This window comes from Lampris incognitus, chromosome 7, assembly GCF_029633865.1.
Source record: "Lampris incognitus isolate fLamInc1 chromosome 7, fLamInc1.hap2, whole genome shotgun sequence".
Classification (NCBI taxonomy): Eukaryota; Metazoa; Chordata; class Actinopteri; order Lampriformes; family Lampridae; genus Lampris; species Lampris incognitus.
The window spans coordinates 7,162,359-7,183,842 of NC_079217.1; the positions used below are offsets into that span (position 1 = coordinate 7,162,359).

At 49.0% G+C, this 21,484-nt stretch overlaps 1 protein-coding gene across 2 annotated transcripts in view; it reads right to left on the reverse strand.

Moving 5' to 3' along the window:
• Positions 1 to 6,630: 6,630 nt before the first annotated feature.
• zbtb16b (zinc finger and BTB domain containing 16b) overlaps positions 6,631 to 21,484 on the reverse strand; it is a 38,326-nt gene continuing 23,472 nt past the window's right edge. For both annotated transcript variants that reach the window (XM_056283138.1, XM_056283139.1), the window contains exons 5-7: positions 13,432 to 13,602; positions 10,144 to 10,311; positions 6,631 to 8,985 (exon numbers count right to left, since the gene is read on the reverse strand). In XM_056283138.1, coding sequence (XP_056139113.1) covers positions 8,756 to 8,985; positions 10,144 to 10,311; positions 13,432 to 13,602 — 569 coding nt within the window. In that variant the 3' untranslated portion in view covers positions 6,631 to 8,755. The remainder of the gene's footprint in view (positions 8,986 to 10,143; positions 10,312 to 13,431; positions 13,603 to 21,484) is intronic.

Genomic DNA, 21,484 nt, shown 5'->3' on the forward strand with positions numbered 1-21,484 from the left:
CCATGCTCCCTCTAATTAAACAGTGGAGATTACATTAGCCGCAGCATCCAGTTAATCTTCTCCTCTTCCGAGCGTGCCCGAGGATCGGGATTGGGGTGAAGGGGTGGGAAAATAAACTATTTACTTCACTGTTTATTACTTTTTTTGCATAGTCCGAATTAAATATATCTTTTTTTTTCAGTTTCTGAAATAGCTAAGTCTTATTTCATTGCACTTGCCTGAAGGTCATAAAGAGGGGCTCGAGACCAGCAGGTTGACCATTAAGTAATCGGCCACTGGGGAGGTGAATGAGAAGGTTTTATACATACATCCCTCAGCAACTGCTCCCTAAATGCTCTTTAGCAAGGCACTTAGCGGCTCGTCTGCCCTTGTGGTGCTGCGGCCCAGTGGGTCAGCAGTGTTTCACCGTGGCTGCGCTGGACCGGGGAGACGTTGGGTGGCTGCACGTTTGGGTAACTTCCGTGATTTCTAAGAACAAGGGCGCCAGTGAACACAGAGTACGCGACCCACGACGTCACCGTGAATTGTTCAATGACGTCACCAAACGTCGATAAATGTAGGCCAAGTCAGTTTCAAGCGTCCTCCACGATGCTCCCCTCCCACGTGTGAATGATTGGCAGCACACGAATGTAACAACACTTTTAAAGTGATATCATTCTCGGGCGCCCGCGTCTATGCCGTTGCCTACCAACACGGGGATCGCCGGTTCGAATCCGGCGTTACCTCTGGCTTGGTCGGGCGTCCCTACAGACACAACTGGCCGTGTCTGCGGGTGGGAAGCTGGATGCGGGCGTGTGTCCTGGTCGCTGCACTAGCGCCCCCTCTGGTCGGCCGTGGTCCTGAGATGGTTCTCGCCTTTCTCCAGCCAACGGTGGCAGAAACGGTGTGTGGGTTCGGACGCGGCCAGGTATACCATATGTATAGGTGCTGTATATGACACGACTAGCTTTCCCGGGGTCGGTGCGGTTCTCGCCAAACCCCGTGTCACACATGCAACCTAGCCTGCTAAGTCTTCTGGCCATCTTCCACGTCGGGGTCCTGCGTGTCGATATTCTGAAAAAGTTGTTGCGCTGATTGGCCTGCACGAGACCCGGTGACGTTTCAGACCCGGCAACATTTTTTGGTAACACTTTAGTATGGGGAACATAGTCACCATTAATTAGGTGCTTATTAGCATGCAAATTAGCAACATATTGGCTCTTAATTGGTCATTATTACGTACTCATTAACGCCTTATTCTGCATGGCCTTATTATACAACCAGTAAGCCATTAACTATGAGTTGTCCCTCTATAACCTCAGAAATATTGCTTATTAGTAGCACCATCTCAATATGCTTTGCTTAGTATGGCCTTTATAAGGTGGTAATACCACAAGAAGAGTTATTCTCCCTTACTAACACTTAATGAATATGGTCTGTTCTTACATAACAACACACAAAACTACAAGTGTTCATAGTGTTAAATTACTCTAAATTAAGTTTTTGTTACTTAGAATATGTTCCCCATACTTAAGTGACATCTTGATCATTACTAATTCACTAGTAATTAAGTTTTTTTATGTTCCCCATACTAAAGTGTTACCCATTTTTTCAATAAATGTATTTCTGATTTTTCCCTTTTTTCTCCCAATTTAGTGGCCAATCGATCCCTATTTTAATTCAAACACCCACCCTCGTACTGCATGCGTTCCCCAGCTGCGTCTCTCCGGCCGGCAGTCTGGAAGGACTCCAGGCCCAACCACTTCCGTGACGAGGCAACTCCAGGCCCAACCACTTCCGTGACGAGGCCACCCCAGGCCCAACCACTTCCGTGACGAGGCGACCCCAGGCCCAACCACTTCCGTGACGAGGCGACTCCAGGCCCAACCACTTCCGTGACGAGGCGACCCCAGGCCCAACCACTTCCGTGACAAGGCGACTCCGGGCCGAACCACTGTGACGAACACAAGCCGACTCCGCCTCCCCCCTCCCGAAGACAGCGTCGTCAATAATCGCCGCTTCATCGAGTCCGGCCATAGTCGGATCTGACGAGACCGGGGCTCGAACCCCCGGTCCCCAGCGGGCACCTGCATCGACACAAAGCCGGTGCTTAGACCGCTACACCACCGCGGACCTCAGACCCAGTAACGTTTCCGAAAACGTGTCCGGAACAACGACGGTTTGGCGCAAGAGCACGCGAAAAAACGCAAGCGAGCGAACCGATCAGTCGGAACCGCAGCACGACTTGTCTCTATAAACCGGCAACAAGTTAGAACGTATTTAGAAACGTCTGGAAAGTGGACCGACCTGGGAACCGGCGGGCCGAATCCCCGCGTTACCTCCAGCTCGGTCGGACGTCCGTCCCCCACTAGACGCAGTCGGCCTTGTCTGCGGACCGCGGGAAACCGGATGTGGGTTGTGTGTCCCGGGGGCCCTCGGGCAAATTTGTTCGCACACACCCATGGGAATTATTTAGCCCTCAACATTGCCTGACAGAAATGACAAAGCGTGACGTCAGCCAGAGCCCTGGAAAGAGAGCGTTACGTCAACTCCGTAGACGTCAATAAGCACAGCAATGGCGGGATCATGGGGGCCCCGGATAGTTCCGCACAGTTGCGCATAGAATAGGCGTCACGTTGGAATATATCCATATCTATATAGAAATGTAAAAATCCGAAAATATGGGTTAGTAGTTACCGGAAATCGCGGCTAAGCAGTTCATTTAAATGACCCGCCAAGCTTCGTTCTGACCCCCTCATTGACGCAACTCTCTCTTTCTAGGGCTCTGACGTCAGCGTCAGGCTGTCAGCCGATCGGTGTCTGAATTCAGGGGGTACCGAGATTCTACACTGGTCTCTCAGACACACTTCAGGGCTAAAAAATACCAATCAGTGTTTCTCAACCCAATCCTCAAGGACCCCCTATCCTGCAGATTTTCTTTGCAACCCTGAATAGGTGCCTGTTTGTAGTTATTCAACCAATCAGCAATGAATGTCAGAGTTTGCACACCTTGCATAATTAAGTGCTATGAGATGACTGGTTGAGTAAGTATGAGCAGGGCTACCTATGCAGGGTTACAATGAAAATCTGCAGGATAGGGGGTCCTTGAGGACTGGTTTGAGAAACACTATGTTAGACCAAAGTTGCCCGTAGTAATGACTGATACAGAAGGCCCCTGGTCGCTGCACTCTAGCGCCTCCCCTGGTCGGTCGGGACGCCTGTGCGGTGGGGGTGGGGGTGGGGTAGCGTGATCCACCCACGCGCTACGTCCCCCTGGTGAAACTCCTCACTGTCAGGTGAAAAGAAGCAGCTGGCGACCCCACATGTATCGGAGGAAGCATGTGGTAGTCTGCAGCCCTCCCCGGACTGGCAGAGGGGGTGGAGCAGCGAGTGGGGGTAATTGGGGGAGGGGGGGCAATAAAAGTTACATCGTTCTCCCAAACAGAGGATTTGAGCAGTAAGTAAGGTTAAACAGTTATGAACTGTATTCTCCCCTCATGTATTCTCGCAAATCTGTAAACAGACCATAACCCCTGAGTTTCGCACAGCGTCTTTGGCATACCGCCCCCTAACTGTAAGGTCACAACTCTGCAGGCGCGTCATTGCTAGCTCGCAGCCTTGTTCTCTTTTTAAATTTATTTCTGATTTTTCCCTTTTTTTCCTCCCAATTTAGTGGCCAATCGATCCCTCTTTTAATTCAAACACCCACCCTCGTACTGCGCATGCGTTCGCCAACTGCGTCTCTCCGGCCTGCAGTCTCGAAGGAGACGCCTCCCCACTTCCGTGACAAGGCGACTCCAGGCCGAACCACTTCCGTGACAAGGCGACTCCAGGCCCAACCACTTCCGTCACAAGGCGACTCCAGGCCCAACCACTTCCGTGACAAGGCGACTCCAGGCCGAACCACTTCCGTGACAAGGCGACTCCAGGCCCAACCACTTCCGTGACAAGGCGACTCCAGGCCGAACCACTTCCGTGACAAGGCGACTCCAGGCCCAACCACTTCCGTCACAAGGCGACTCCAGGCCCAACCACTTCCGTCACAAGGCGACTCCAGGCCCAACCACTTCCGTGACAAGGCGACTCCAGGCCGAACCACTTCCGTGACAAGGCGACTCCAGGCCCAACCACTTCCGTCACAAGGCGACTCCAGGCCGAACCACTTCCGTGACAAGGCGACTCCAGGCCGAACCACTACTTTTTCCGACACGTCCAGAGACGCATTCACGTGACGAACACAAGCCGACTCCGCCCCCCTCCTGAAGACAGCGTCGCCAATTACTGCCGCTTCATCGAGTCCGACCATAGTCGGATCTGACGAGACCGGGGCGCGAACCTCCGGTCCCCAGCGGGCAACTGCATCGACACAAAGCCGATGCTTAGACCGCCACACCGCCGCGGACAGCCTTGTTCTCTTTAACCGGAAGTCGAATAAACGCCATCATTTCCGCAGTGGTGAAGGGGGGCGTTGCCCTTTCTACCTTAGAGACGCCCCAATATAAAACGTGTAAAACCCCCAAACACGTTGTTTGACCCGGAGTCCTTTCACAGACTGTACTGAAGGTTTCCCCTTCTGTACTTTTTACCTGGCGGTAACTACCATATTTATACAGATACATGTGTCCAACTTTATGTAACCGGTTATTTTCTTGCCCGGTGCGGGATCCGATACGGGTGTACTACACCACAAGGCGACGTCACTAACCTCTCGGCTAAAGGGTCACACCCGTTAGCTAGGGGCTAACGTGTCTTATTAGTAGTTTACATTTATATCGTCTTCAAAACAGTTATCATGTGAACTGGAATAAGAAGTCCCTGCACAGCCCTTTTTGTTATCTTAACCCTTGAGGGGGGGGGGGGTCCTACATTTTATTTTATTTTATTGGTTGTTCGTGTGTCTTGTATACCTGTTCCAAAAAACTTGAAATCAGAAAATAAAGTTATAAACTGGATTGTACAACCTGCCACCAACCACAGCATGCTCAATTATGGGAGCAAGAAGACACTTAAAAAAAAAGAATTAAATCTATAATACCCATTACTTTGACACAGCCACCCATTTAATGACCAGTACGCCCTCCTTATAATACAACGTCATGGCACAAAAAATACACAAATTTACCTGTGAAGCAGAACGGCTCAGTCCAAATGTACAGGGTCTGGTCCCGGCGTCTCGTCTCTGTCCCCTGGGCCGTCACATGGACGTGTGCGTGTGTATGCGTGCGTGTGTGTGTGCGTGTGTGAAGCAGAGGAGGGCAGCATGTACGGTGACTCAGCTTCTTACACATCTGGGATGAAGTGAAGCCAAGCTGTGCATCTGGATTAGTGCAGCGAAAAGGTCAGCACGACGCCAGGGTTGACTCCAGCTGCGAGCAGCACGCCAACACAAAGCATAAATCCTGCGCAACATAAGGTTGTAATGATTTTTGTGCAAAAAAAAAATCAATAAAGTACAAAGTGTGCTTGGAAGATTTAATACGTCGTCCGTCTAGACGAACGGAATTAATACATGTCCTGAAATTGCTTCGATGAAAGTGTTTGTCCGCATCTGTTTACCCGTGTCCCACTGAATGTCATGTACCGATGTTTGTAGTATGGATTGTGTAGATTGTGTAGGAGCAGCACGGTGGCGCAGTGGTTAGTGCGGTCGCCTCACAGCAAGGTCCTGGGTTTGAGCCCTGGGGTAGTCCAACCTTGGGCGTCGTCCCGGGTCGTCTTCTGTGTGGAGTTTGCATGTTCTGCCCGTGTCTGCGTGGGTTTCCTCCGGGGGCTCCGGTTTCCTCCCACAGTCCAAAGACATGTAGGTCAGGTGGATCGGCCGTACTACATTATCCCTAGGGGTGGGTGGGGGGCTGTGATGGCCCGGCAGCCTGCCCAGGGTGTCTCCCCGCCTGCCATCCAATGACTGCCGGGATAGGCTGCAGCATCCCCGTGACCCTGAGAGCAGGATAAGCGGTTCAGATAATGGATGGATGGATATATAGTATATAGATCCATACATACAAAATCTACACAATCCATCCATCCATCCATTATCTGAACCCCTTATCCTGCTCTCAGGGTCACGGGGATGCTGCAGCCTATCCCAGCAGTCATTGGATGGCAGACGGGAAGACACCCTGAACAGGCCGCCAGACCATCACACAGGCCCCCCCCCCCCCCCACACACACACACACACACCTAGGGACAATTTAGTATGGCCGATTCACCTGACCTACAGGTCTTTGGACTGTGAGAGGAAACTGGAGCATAGGAAACCCACGCAGACACAGGGAGAACATGCAAACTCCACACAGAGGACGACCCGGGACGACCCCAAAGGTTAGACTACCCCAGGGCTCGAACCCAGGACCTTCTTGCTGTGGGGAGACCGCGTTAACCACTGGGCCACCGTGCCGGGATCCATATATGTATATATGTAAATATGAATGGAGGTTGCATTTTAATGTGCAGGTTGTGGCAAAAAAAATTCCTCAATCATATCCCTCCATCCATCCATCCATCCATCCATCCATCCATCCATAATATTCCATGTGATGCAGGGCCTTGGTGAGGTCAGGGCAGTGCATTCAGGGTGTAGCTAAAGCCACCTCAGCTCCACATCTCTGAGCGGCGGCGGCACCAGAAGTGAAGGCAAAAAGAGGCGGAAGTCATAAAATAGCAAATCGTTTTATTCTTTTTCTTTTTTTTTTCCACCATGCTACAGAACACTGACGCACACAGAGTTGTGCCTGAATCCACACCGACAACACACGTTCACACACTGTCACAAAGCTGTAATGAAGAGGGGCTTTACTGTACACATGGCAAGGAGAACAACCCTGATTGGACGCCAGGTCGAGCCGCGATCCGGTCCTGAGGTAGACAAACATTGACATTATCTAAACAACGCTAGTCGCACCCTTCTAGAACACACCAAATAAAAATTTTTTAAAAAAAAGGACACCCGCATCGTCACGACATAGAAAGATCAAAACTAAAAACCCTTCTCAGACAAAAGTGCTCTATTTCTTTTGGTCCACTCCGGGGAGATTCGTTTGCGTTACAGTGCGTGTTCACAGGGGACAGACACACACACACACACACACACACACACAGCAAATGTGGGGGGGAAGGGGGGATGGTTCATGGCATCGAGTGTTATTGGCTTCTCTGACGGGGCCGATTCCTCGCCGGCGCCAGAATTCTGCAGAATCGATAGATCTCAAATCTGTTCCGAGTCAACAAAAAAACATTTTTTCTTTTTTTTTTGCAGAGGATGCGTGCACCGGAACGGTTTCGAACCCGCGTCAGCGTCCCAAAACCGCTATCACGGTATGCCGCTTGCAGCTGCAACGCTCGGACAAGTGGATGTGTATGGCAGTCCATTTTTTTTTCTTCTTTTTTTTTTCAATTAAGTAACAACAAACAACCAGTAACAACTACCAACAGCACGGACCCGTGTACTCAAGCACATCGACGCTCTATTTAGAAAAGAGGCACAGAGGGAGGGGGGGGAGGGGGGGGTCTCGAACCAGACGTAGAAAACGCACACCGAGACGCTTCTCAAATCATACCAAATGTAAACAGATAGCAAAGTACTGCAATACAAAAATACAACATATTTATATCTATAAGGCCCGCGTCAGGCTCACATGGAGGGACAGGATACCGGGACAGTTGGTACATTACGGACACACTACGACGGACAGTAACCTGCTCATGGTCACGCCATGTCAGAATTTTCTTCACATATTTTGTAAAAAACAACAAAAAAAACAAAAAAAAAACAAAAAATCCAACCGTGTCTCCTAGAAAATTCCAATTCTGTGATTTATAAGACGTTTCGCTATAGATAATGGTAAATAAAAAACACGTAAAAGCCATGCCGGGGGAGGGGGGGGGCCTTTAGTAGCTTTTATAACACTCCGCCGGCCGGCCGTGTAAAGGAAATCCTGTGGGTGGGCGTCAGAAAACGAGAACTAACGGCGTGCCAACACAGGAGATTCCCGCAGCAGGGCCGAAACAAAGCGTGAGGCGCTGCAGCTTTACCCCGCTAGCGAAGAGGCCCAGCAGACGAAGACCGGATGGTGAAAACCAGCACATTATTTGGTAACGAAACGCGAGACATAAAAGGGCAAAAAAACCTGCCGCGACGCGAGAGAAACGCGGCTTTTCTGCGGGAGGCGACGAGCCCGGAAGTAGCGCGCCGCTGCGAGAAACGATGAGGCGGGTAATGGAGATCGAGCGTGAGGTCAAAACATGGCGGCCGTTCAAGTAAAACATGCAGGGGGACACACGAGTCCCAAAAGAAGCCCAGCAGGAGAAAACGGGTAAGCCGGAGGAAACCGGGGGTTGGAGCTGTTGCTCGTTTCCCGCCGGTTCGAGCCTTTTCTTGTTTTCAGCATCGAGCCTTCAACGACCACATGGGAGGACTGAGGCTGCTCGGTGGTTTAGCGAGTTCTCACAAAGAGGGCAGCCGTTGTGAGACTGTTGTGGCGTTGCATCTAAACCAGAGAGGACCCACTGGACACACAACTTATATCAAAAACAATGTGCATGAGTGCATGTGTGCGCTACGGTATGTGTGCTACGGTATGTGTGTGTGTGTGTGTGTGTGTGTGTGTTTTGTGAGTTTCTCATGTGCATGTATGAGCATGTGTTTGCAGCTGTGCACGTCGCTGTGCCCTCACCACGCGTGCCGGGTATGTAGGTCTGTACATACTGTGTGCGTATGGGGGTGGGGTGGGGGAGGGGGTGTGTCAGAATGTGCATTTTTTTGTGTCCAAGTCCCGCTCAGACGTAACAGACGTAGAGGTAAGTCTTTTCTATCCTCCAGTCTTGGGGCACCTCTTCCGGTTTGTGGCCCTTCATGTGCTTCTGCATGGCGGCCAGGCTGGGGCAGAACTCCTGGCAGATGGTACACTGGTACGGGGACGCTCCGTTGTGCGTGCGCAGGTGCTTGATCATAGCCGAGTAATCCCGGGACCGCTGGTGACACAGCTTACACTCAAATGGCTTCTCACCTGGAAAAGTATACATCACAGGACGTAGACAGTGAGCGCCGATGCAGTGACCTCTGACCTCCAGATGACACAAGGAAACACCTCTACTTATTTCCAGTGTTTCTACTGAGGTGGTGTTTTGTGTTTGTATGTGTGTGCATGCAGATCTGTGTGTGTGTGTGTCTGCTCTTCCTGCATCTAATGTGTGCTCCTCTGCAGGACGCACTGCAAAAACAACACAGGCTTATGGATGTATTAAATCTTGTTTCGAGTCCGGTGATGCTTTCTTCTAGCTATGCTAGCTGCTAAATGTGTCTCAGCCCATTAGCAGATGATACTGCCCTTTTCAAGACAGTCAGCTTGGTTTCATGATTGTAAGACTTGTAGGGAATTTTCACTTAGCAGGGAAAGCTATCTTAAAACAAGAAACTTGATTTGAGATGATGCTTCTTTTTTAAGTCGAGTCAATTTTATTTGTGTAGCCCAATATCACAAATTTGCCTCAAGGGGCTTTACAGCAACACAACATCCTGTCCCTCGACCCTCTCATCGGATAAGGAACAACTCCCTAAAAAAAACCCAAAACCTTTTTTTTTTCTCCTACGATGAGCAACAGGGAGAAAAAAAAACAAACAACAGGGAGAAAAAATAGAAGAAACCTCAGGGACAGCAACAGAGGAGGATCTCTCTCCCAAGATGGACAACGTGCAATGGCTGTTGTGTTTACACAATTTACATAATACAGCATTGAAAGATGGTAACAGAATTATACTGGAGTTATAAAATGTATGAAGAATGTGATGCGCAGGATGCCAAGCAGTGTCTAGACACCACCGGAACACCCTGGATAACAAAAATGATGTGGATTTATAAGATACATAAAAAGAAAAAGTGATGAGGGTGATTTTACGGTAAATGTGTTGATAGGCGACCAGTCATCATGACACAAGTGCACTTTCTTGAAACAAGCGATAATACCCGCCAAAGAAGAAAATAATCACCAGCAATATCTTGGGGGAAAAAAGTATCATGAGACATAAACAAGATGAAATCTCTTAATGAGCTTTTTTTCCCCTCTGTGCAAGGGCAAGGTTGAGTCTGAACTATGAAATCTCTTAATACGCTTTTTTTGGTTGTTTTTGTTTTTGCTGTGTGTTAAGGGCAAGTCTGAACTCTGACCTGTGTGTACTCGGTAGTGTGTCTCTAGCTGGTGTTTAAGGCTGAACCTCTTCCCGCAGCCGTTGCACTCATACGGCTTCTCCCCCGTGTGGATGCGCTTGTGCCCCCGTAGTGTGCCGTCGTCTCTGAAGCAGCTCCCACAGAACTCGCACTCGAACGGGTGGTCACCTAAAAACCATAGCAATGATCCGTCATTACGAGGGCTCTCACTTTTTTTTCAGGAAATGGTTTTCCGGGGCCTTTTCAAGGACATACATTATGGCCAACACTCAATGGGAGGAAGGTCATATTATTCAGCATTATCTAGCGGCCTGTCCAGGGTGTCTCCCCACCTGCCGCCCAATGACTGCTGGGATAGGCTCCAGCATCCCCGTGACCCTGAGAGCAGGATAAGCGGTTTGGATAATGGATGGATGGAAGTATCAGCAGAAGCCTCAACAGCACAGTACTACATGGTACATGGTAGTGATGGGTGAAAATTAAAGAACGAATGTTTTTGAACGACTCTTTAGTGTCCGGTACCGGGTCAGCCTGTTGAATGTCCCGAGTGCTCATGAATCTCCGACTTTTCCCCACTCATACTGACCACACCCACTCGCTGTCATCGTAGTAGGGTACTGCTCACGCTGCCTGCTGCGGTGGCGTAGTCGCTCAAAACAGGAAGCGGGACAACCAATGAATGAGCGGGAATCTTTGCCTCAAGCGAGGACATCATGAGTTACTCGAGTCGACACAGCCTGGCAGCTACTCACTGAACGAGAAATGAACCGTTCTCTCGAACTGGGACGCAGAGGTGTCATAGTTGGGGGGGGGCTAGTGAGTGACTACAAGCACAAGCACAGAGTCATGTCGTTCCCAAAGAAAGCAAAATCTGGGTTACAGAAAAGAAAAGAAAAAAAGGGAGAGAAAGCAAATTGAGGCAAAACAACTGTTGAGTAAAGAAAGGTGAGCGAGGAGCTATTAGAAGAAAGGTGGCTAGCTAACGCCTACTACCACAGCTAGGTAGCAGCTAGCTAGCTAACTCTTAACTCCTACTACCTGAACACAGTAGGAGTTAGCTAGCTAGCTAGTACTGTAACACACGGAGTATCATACATTTATCAGCATCATAGCTACAACGATGTGAAAGTGATGTGTGAGAGACAAAAGAGGAAAGGGGCCCAGAGACTGCTTATGTATAGGGCCCAGAATTTTGTGCTACACCCCTCCTAGGACGTATGAGTGAACGAGAAGCGACTGAATCAGACTCGGGTCCAGACAAATGGCAGGTTAAACTGAACGAGACTGAAAAAACTGCTCTCTTGAACTGGGACGTCTGCTACTTGCCCCTCAAAAAGAACAACAGATCAGTTGGTCAGTAACATTTCTGTGACATCTTATTGGGCTTACATGGCCTACCTACATACAAGCGGGATGCTGAATCAATGCATTAAAATGAATATTTTATCATTACTAATGTAAACCTATACATGATTACTGGTAGTGCATGACTATAACAGTGTCACGGAGAAACCGACGCCATATTTTGCAGAAAGTATCAAAACTCGAAAGGTTCGAAATATTTACACGTATCAACTCTCAACACGAAGGAACCGATTCCGTGAAAAGAATCGGTCCACCCATCACTACTAAATGGACTATGCATGACTTTAAGCTGGTCCATCCAAACTTCTTCAAGAAACCGATGTGCAAGATCAGTGGACAGAAATATGCAGATCTCAACTAAAATTAATGTTAAAAATATGCCATCAAAAATACTGTTTCACAACCCAAATGTATAAATTTGTATAAAAAAAATGTATAAACCTTAATGTTTCCAGGACATCTGATCATTTCCCAGGTGTTTTCCATGACTGGAAAACTATCCCATAAATTTCCACATCTTTCAAGGTTTTCCAGGATGTGTGGGAGTCTTGCACTATTTCACCAACCTAAACTGGAAAGAAGCTCCATCACGGCCAATGGCATGTGTTGTGCTATTTCCACGACAGAGGGTTAACATCCAGCCTCAAACTCCTAACCTCCTCTGTCAGGTTGTGTGTGCGAAGACATGATTGACCTTTGCCCACAGGCTTACTACTCTGTTGTGAGACGTTCTGAGCTGCTGCGAGAGATTTCATTGGCTTGGAAGAGGACAAGAGGCGGGGCTTCTCTAGCTCTGACTGGCTAGTGAATGGCCCATAGCGGGACCACATCTGCACACAACCTGCCTTCTGGGACTCAAGCTTTGGTAGGAGGGACAGGTAGGTCAACTAGCCCCATAGCCCTCACCGCTCACACATATCAGGGAGGGGATGTATATAGTTTCTGATGTCGCTAATGGTACGACACGGGGACACTCCCCCCCTGGCTGTGTGCTAATAGCTAATAAACGTCCTCCAGGCTTGTGCTGCTCAGCTCTCCATACTGTAGTTAATCTATTTCTCTCCTAGACCGAGGGTTTGACTCATCGTCAATGACCTATGTGCCTCATTATCTCGGTGTCGACGGCAACCGCCAAGTCGGAGAATACACTGCTCTCCTCATTACAGAGCGATTCTCCCCCAATCCCTCACCCCACTGTGGAGCCGATGACATTTACAAAATGTTACTTCCGAGCAGAATGGCATACAAACAAGATGCACAGCCATGGCCAAAGCTCCCCTCACTTCTGTCTTATCACATCAATTATGTATTTCTCCTGTCTAGACGTCAAAGCCATCGTGACAGCTGGGAGTGTTCTTTAAGGTGAAGGAAGAAAAAGGGGACATCTTTTCAGTAAATATCCCTCCGTCTCCCGCGGCACTAAGACTCACCCTCGGTAGAGCACACACAGACAAGTCATTTCCATTTGCTTTTCCTTCAATATTTATTTGGCTTTTCTCAATCACTTTGGGTGAACCACACAAGAACTGACAGCCATGATTTGCGGGAGCCCGAAGGCTGTCTAAGAACCCAAAATATAAACAGGATGAAAATTGCCCAAAATATGCACCGGCCATAACCGTACAGTGCCGCCATCAAAGAGGTGACTCATCTTATAGAGACAGAGAAGAAAGGGAGGGCGAGGGAATGTGCATGCAAACCGGCTGGGGTCTTTAAACCGGTAATTTAAAAAAAAAAATTAGGCCATACACTCATTTGTATTATGGCCTAATTTGACCCTTTTGAATCCAATTTATCAATACGTCTGGTGATTTATTTCTCAGTTAATTCAGGTGTTTATTGATCATTTGTGATCGTGACTTTTCAGGAAACAGTATCACTGAGGATGATGATGATGATGATGATGATGACGATCCATCTTACCCGTGTGAGACCTCAAATGCCTTTTGAGTGTTGTGTGGCTGGGGAAGGGGCGCTCACAGTGGCTGCAGATGTAGCTGTGCATGCCTGCATGCACCTCCATGTGCTGCTGCAGGGCCTTCTGGGTCTGGAAGCGCTTTGCACACAGCAGACAGAACACTGCCATGTCAGTCCCTGGAGAACACACAAGACACAGACGCACAGTTATTTCAGTACCGTACAAAGACAGGGCCTTAAGTGGGGAAACTGGGTCACTTCAACTTTGTGTGAGTCCTCTGAGGAAAATAAAGCTTCCTTCAAAGAGCAAGCGCCTCTCTACCTAAACTAACTCTCCTAAAAGCCCAGAGGCACTTTCAACCGGAGTCTTTATAAACTCTATTTAAAACCCCCGAAAGTCATTGTTTTCTGCTGGAGTTTTGAACACAATGCGGCGCATGCCAATCACACAATCAATGGCTTCTTCCTGGCATGTTAGATGTGTAATTATTCTTCTCATTCCCCATCAGGAGTCAGCTCCAGCCTGTGAAGTCCTCCGTCTGTGTGCACAAAGAGCCGCTGAGAGAGACTCCACCCCAAATGATGCCTACACTATGTGCTCCGTGCAGAATGTTAAGTAGTGATATCAAGCCATTAAAGGCAGGACTGCAGGAAAAAAACAATCCACTTTAATCCTGTGTGTGACCTGGCATCACTTTGGGGCTGCTTTCCTGTTGCACAGAGTGTGGAGAGGAATATAGATAGGCAGAGACGCAGGCAGGGTTAGTTTAAGTCTGAATGACTCTCTAAAGAAGATCTGTTGGCTGTCATGCAGTCAACACTTGATCTACAGCGTCTATACGCCAACTGTTTGCATTATCCTGACAGCGTTACACATTCTCCCGTGCGAGATACATACAATATGTGTGGTGAGACTTAAGGGATCGGTTAATTAATTGCATTGCTTGACAGTGTGCATGTCCTGCAAAGCGAGGCTTTAATGTGAGATTATGAGGTCTTCATGTCTCTGTCTGCTCAGGTTGCACATCGTTTAAAAATGCTTGCAGGTCCCCGTTGCTCCTGACTCAGATTCAATCAGACATCTCCAGCGGAGGATCATTAGTAAACAGAGGGCCGTGCCAGCACTTCATTGGAATTCAAGTGGGGTTGCTGTGTCGCATTTAAAATGCAGTCTGATGAGGTCCACTAAATCAAATCATTTGTTACTGTTATTGAAGTGTCTTGAGGCAACTGGCAATTAAATTGGAATTAGTGCAGGGAAAGGGATACAGCACGCTCATACTAAGAAGGAGGAGAGTGTCGGAGTCTTGCTTTAGGTTCAGTCAAGTTAACAGACGAGCCTGTTCAAAGCAAAAAGTGACCGGAAAAAAACAGCAAATTAATTGAAATATATACGCACACACGCGAAAAAAAAAGAAAAGAAAAAAAAACGTGTTGTTTTCTAACCCACACATTATAGTCCTCCAAAGGCGCCGTGTTTTACAGTTGCAACATTTCTTGGGTAATTAAAGGCTTTTCTTCGTGAGCCTACATCTGAAATTAACAAGCCTTTCTTTGAGTCGCCCTCGTAATGCTCCCGACACAGAACGACTGAAATCTCCCCCAAAATAGCACTATACCAGAACTCATCAGTTGTATTCATTAACAGAAGAAGAGAGGACGGGGATGAAAGACATTCCCCGGTCTTAACAACGCCACGGAGAGGCGACCCGCCGGAGGAGCCACACCTGTTCATAGGCTTTAGCCTGTGGCCATTTAAACAAAGGACACACAATGAGGTTCAGGCCCTCATTGACCAAGCCCATTAGTCATAGGCTCCTCATGCAACTCCCACAATCCCGGTCTTTACACTGTCCCCTAATGACCGGGGCCCTTTCTCACCCACGGATCACAATATTTTTGTTGGACAAAAGACCCACACACACAGCCAACCCAACCTTCTGTACCCACCCCATCTCCCTTTATCCACTGAGCAGACTGGGAAACCGTCCGCCATCAAACTACCTCTGCTTCCTATCAGTTGTCTGACACATACCAATAAAAATACACACGTCAATACCCGCAGCAAAGTCTGTATAATTATCTATGTATAAACGCGTCCAAAAAACAAAAACAAAACCCAACATCAGTTAATGCATCCCCGGCTTCATCTGTGATGTGGAGTCGATCCATTTTAAGCCCAAAACCAATTTAACCGCAGTACCTTCCTCCACCAGCAGGGGGAGCGCGATCTCCCGCAGAGCGTCCAGGCTGCCAAACCAGAGGCAGAGCCGAGCCATCAACTTAACCAGATAACACATTATCCACCCTGCGTCGATACTTCAAAGCTATTTTAATTATACTCATTCCCCCAGCCTTGTTATTAACTGTCATATATTCCACTGGTCTGTTTCAATGCGGCCTGCATATTTCATTCTGTCTGCTCCAAAGGAGGAGAAGAAGAAGAAGAAGAAGAAAACTAGCTTCTTTTCTGAGGCGGTCGGTACCCCTCCCCTGCTCCCTGACACACTCGCTGACACTCATTGACACGTTTTCCTTTTCTTTTTTCTCCATCCTACTGTCACAGAAACACTAAAGAAGCATGACAAACAATCCTGTCACACACAAAAAAAACAGATTCTTGATCTTGGGCTGACAACCATTGACAACATCCCTGCAGTAGTTTTCGATTCATGCAGCTCCATTAAACCCAAGTGCCAAAAATAAAAAAAAATGACAAACCATGTTTTGGAGTGTAAACAGCCTCTGAGTGCAGGAAGTGGGGTTTTGCATGTGTGTGTGTTTGCATGTGTGTGTGTGTGTGTGTGTGTGTGTGTGTGTGTGTGTGTGTGTGTGTGTGTGAATTGGGGGTTGTCTTTCGTCTGGCTGATCCCTACGTGCCTCAGCGCACCCTGTTAACTTCTCATACAAAAGGCATCTGAAGTTTTGTTTTGTTTTTTCTTCCAGTAAGTGTCAATCCACCGTGCAGATCAGCCGCTCTGTGAGAGTTGGCTCGCCCTTGCCCCTCTGCTTTCTCACCCTCAACCGGACAATGGGAGCGGGATTTGGTCTTAAGGCATGGGGTGACCCCCCTGACCCTTGGCCCTCAATGGGGTACATACCATGTAATCAATGGCGTTCCTCAAAGGCTGCGCGAGCCGGCCGCGGGAGCGCTGTGTGCTGTGAGAGAGGGAACCTTATGATGGTTTGTTTTTTAACTGCCCCTCTCTCTAAGTATAGGAGGGGGGGAACTCAAGAGTCAAGCCTCCGTGGGATTGCTAAGCTATTTCAGCATTTCATACACTGTAAAAAGTGAAGAATAAGAGGAAGCATGTTCAAGTAGCCCTGCTGAAAGTTTCTATCCGTACGTGTGTACCCATGTGTGCCACATTACTGCAGGTCACATACAGAAGTTTGTAGTATGTTGTGGTAAACTGTGCACAACATAAGACGGTTAGGATTTACTGCACTTCTGTTCTCATGTGTGAGTGTATGGATGCATATTGAGTATATATGTAATCATGTATGGAGGTACACTTATTCTAATATGCAGGCAGTCCTCAATAAGGACACGAAAGAAAAAAATCTGTCTGTCTGTCTGTGTGCCTGTCTCTCTGTCTGTCTGTCTGTCTGTCTGTCTGTCTCTCTGTCTGTCTGTCTGTCTGTCTGTCTGTCTGTCTGTCTGTCTGTCTGCCTGTCTCTCTGTCTGCCCGTCTGTATGTTGCCTGCCTGTCTGTCTGTCTCTGCCTGCCTATTTCCCTGCCTGTCTGTCTGTCTGTGTGTGTGTGTGCCTGCCTGCCTATCTCTCTCCCTGCCTGCCTGCCTGTTGCCTCCCTGTCTGTCTATCTGTCTCCCTGCCTGTCTGTTGCCTCCCTGCCTGTCTGTCTCTCCAGCTGTCTGTCTGTCATGTGATCAGACATGGTGTGTCCTCATGCATACATCGCCACACATTGGGTCCAGTGGATGTCTGTCTCTCTAGCTGTCTGTCTTCTCTGTGTGTCTGTCTGTCTGCCTACTTGTCTGTCTCTCCAGCTGTCTGTCTGTCATGTGATCAGACACGGTGTGTCCTCATGCATACATCGCCACACATTGGGTCCAGTGGATGTCTGTCTCTCTACCTGTCTGTCTTCTCTGTGTGTCTGTCTGTCTGCCTGCCTGTCTGTATCTCCAGCTGTCTGTCTGTCATGTGATCAGACACGGTGTGTCCTCATGCATACATCGCCACACATTGGGTCCAGTGGATGTCTGTCTCTCTACCTGTCTGTCTTCTCTGTGTGTCTGTCTGTCTGCCTGCCTGTCTGTATCTCCAGCTGTCTGTCTGTCATGTGATCAGACACGGTGTGTCCTCATGCATACATCGCCACACATTGGGTCCAGTGGATGTCTGTCTCTCTAGCTGTCTGTCTTCTCTGTGTGTCTGTCTGTCTGTCTGCCTACCTGTCTGTCTCTCCAGCTGTCTGTCTGTCATGTGATCAGACATGGTGTGTCCTCATGCATACATCGCCACACATTGGGTCCAGTGGATGTCTGTCTCTCTAGCTGTCTGTCTTCTCTGTGTGTCTGTCTGTCTGCCTACTTGTCTGTCTCTCCAGCTGTCTGTCTGTCATGTGATCAGACACGGTGTGTCCTCATGCATACATCGCCACACATTGGGTCCAGTGGATGTCTGTCTCTCTACCTGTCTGTCTTCTCTGTGTGTCTGTCTGTCTGCATCTCCAGCTGTCTGTCTGTCATGTGATCAGACACGGTGTGTCCTCATGCATACATCGCCACACATTGGGTCCAGTGGATGTCTGTCTCTCTAGCTGTCTGTCTTCTCTGTGTGTCTGTCTGTCTGCCTGCCTGTCTGTCTCTCCAGCTGTCTGTCTGTCATGTGATCAGACACGGTGTGTCCTCATGCGTACATCGCCACACATTGGGTCCAGTGGATGTCTGTCTCTCTAGCTGTCTGTCTTCTCTGTGTGTCTGTCTGTCTGCCTGCCCGTCTGTCTCTCCAGCTGTCTGTCTGTCATGTGATCAGACACGGTGCGTCCTCATGCATACATCGCCACACATTGGGTCCAGTGGATGTGGGAGCCAGCCAGGCTCTCACGGTGCCTGAGAGACAAAACCGCGTGTCTAGGCAACCAGATAGGATCATGGTCCTTCTTGGGGTGAAGTGTTCAAGCTAATCCCTTCATTCACAAATAAGCGCAGCCTGTTTCTTTTCAGGCAGCAAACAAAAGTTTTCCCACCCCGAGAATCCGGGAGTAAACCCGCTGCAAACGGAACAAGGGATTGCGTTTATTCCACCATGTGCGGGTCTTGTTCGCTCGGGTCCACTTTAGCTTTGGGTTTGCTTTAGTTCCTGACAAATGTATGCCCCCTCATACCTGCTACCAGTGGCGGCTGGTGCTACAAACATTTGGGGGGGGGGGGGCGGGGGGCGCAATTTACCTTGGTGCAGCACACCTGACAGCTGCTTTAATGTCCACACCGTCACCGAGTTGTTAAGCAGGACAACGTAGCCTATAGGTTTTATCAGGGTTCGTAGACGGTGGATGATTGACAGTCGAGGCGAGGCGTGGTGGTGGGTGCGAACATGATTGACAGCCACGAGAATTGTCCAATCAGATTAGATCAAAAAAAATATTAAAACAATACCAATTCACTGCCAATAAAAGTGGGCGTGTCTGGGGCGCAAGAAACCAATCAGACAGCAGCCTCAGGTCACCTGCTCGCCAAAGGTTTGAGGGCTTACATGATGTACGGTTTGGGCCGGCGCCCCTCAACCCAGGAAGTATATGTATTCAGACAGAAGTCAACCAAACACCATTTGAACCAATATCTAATGACAGGCGCTCAATTATTTGCATTATATTTAACACGTTTAAGTAGATTTTCACCTCTTGATGTCTGAGGGGGGGCGGCGCTCCAGCGCCCCGTGCTGGCCAGCCGCCACTGCCCGCTACACTATATACTAACAAAATACAGATAGCAGGCGACTCAAACTGCCCTTCAACTAAGGAAGGACAAAATTACTTTACTGTGGTAGTTTGTGCTATGTTGATTGTACCGTCTGAGCGGAAGGTGGCATTTGTACCCGTAAACTGCAACGTAATGTGCTGTTTAAAAGCCAAAGGTCGTAAAAAAACAAAAACCGCAACCGCTGCCGGCGAAGGAAATTCCACTACAATGTGGCACCGCGGGTGAAATCATAGCGATGGAACTCAGTGTGACAATATAAACACAATAAGGCACCGTGAAGTCATGCTAAAATGTCTCGTGGCCCGGCGCGCCGCATGCAGCGCTCGCCGTCTGCCAGCGAGCGCTCGCATCAGCCGGCTTAACATACACACGGTCATGGGCACTGCGTCACACGCCAGACCTCACGTGACCCGGCACACTCATACTATGCTTTTATTTTTAGAAAGCCTCGCTGTGTCTGTGTATGTAGACGTGGCGGATGAAAGGCTCTCAGAAACTACAACCACACACACACACACACACACACACACACACACATATATAAAATCCAGTGATTCAAGCAAATTCTTTATGAGACAGTATAGGGCGGCACGGTGGCGCAGTGGTTAGCGCGATCGCCTCACAGCAAGAAGGTCCTGGGTTCGAGCCTCGGGGTAGTCCAACCTTGGGGGTCGTCCCGGGTCGTCCTCTGTGTGGAGTTTGCATGCTCTCCCCGTGTCTGTGTGGGTTTCCTCCGGGGGCTCCGGTTTCCTCCCACGGCCCAAAGACATGGAGGTCAGGTGAATCAGCCATACTAAAATTGCCCCTAGGTGTGAATGTGTGAATGTGTGTGTGATGGCCTGGCGGCCTGTCCAGGGTGTCTCCCCGCCTGCTGCCCAATCACTGCTGGGATAGGCTCCAGCATCCCCGCGACTCTGAGAGCAGGGTAAGCGGTTCGGATAATGGAGGGATGGATATTCATATTAAGATGTCCAAAGACATCTTAATATTCCGCTCCTCATTTGTTCAGCACTTTTACCTACACCGTTAATGGTTTCCGGGGGAAAAAAAGGCTACGTGTGTGTGTGTGTGTATATATATTCGTATATATATCCACTACGATACCTCAGTCGACCCCAGGCGCTCATCAGCAGACTGCTAATCTACCCGAGTGAGGAACGACTGGCTCAATAATTAATGCAACAAGAGATACCTTGCTCATGTTTAACCACCATTCCATGGACCAGCTCGGTGAGGTCACCCGATGTTCCCCCAGCTCCACTGCCTTGATTCTCCTTACATCTGCAGACTGCTGAACCCAAAACAACCGACCGTCTTGCTGCCCCCCCCCCCCCCCCCACACACACACACACACACACGTTCACCTCAGCAGACAACCGCCGAGGTGGCAGCAGAACAACCGAGTCGAAACATAGATCTGTTTGGTTTAGGATCTGTTCGGATGATAGCTGTGAGGCCGGGCATAAGGACGGACGTGCAGTTGGGTGAGCTAAAAGGTCTTTATTAGCATGGCTGGAAGGGGAAGCCTCTGCTGCATCTGAATGGACCACAGAGCCGTTTAATTAAGGCCGGGACAGAAGGTAATAACGTTCAAGTAATTGAAGCGGCCTAAAATGCGAGGAAATAGTGCAGCTGCTGTAACCGCACAAAGACTTCACTCTTACGGCCTTTGGCTCGCGGGCGAGGTGGCAAAATGGTTAACCAGCATGCTTTGCAGCATGCCCAGTCATTTTTTTAATGCACCCGCAAAATTAGCTACAGCCCTGGGTTTTCCAGAGCTGATAGTCGAAATCCCTCACTCCCTCGAGCCTCGACTCTGCTGAATCAAACCCCCTTTGTTGCTCAAGCAGCTCAAGAGACGGATCCATTCTTTTATTTTGGTCACTGATAAATAGGTCAGGGGGGTGGGGGAACCATGACAGTGCTGTAGCGAGGGGTAAACAGCAGCACATGATGTTTGTTTCCTCTCAATTTTGGCATCCGCTGCCACCAGCGATCCATTTGCCCTCAGGAAGCCCTCCCCACCCCCCACCCCACACTTCCCTCCCTAAGTCCAACTCCTGAACTGAACCCCCCCCCTCCTCTCTTTGATCTGAAACTTCAGCGACCCACA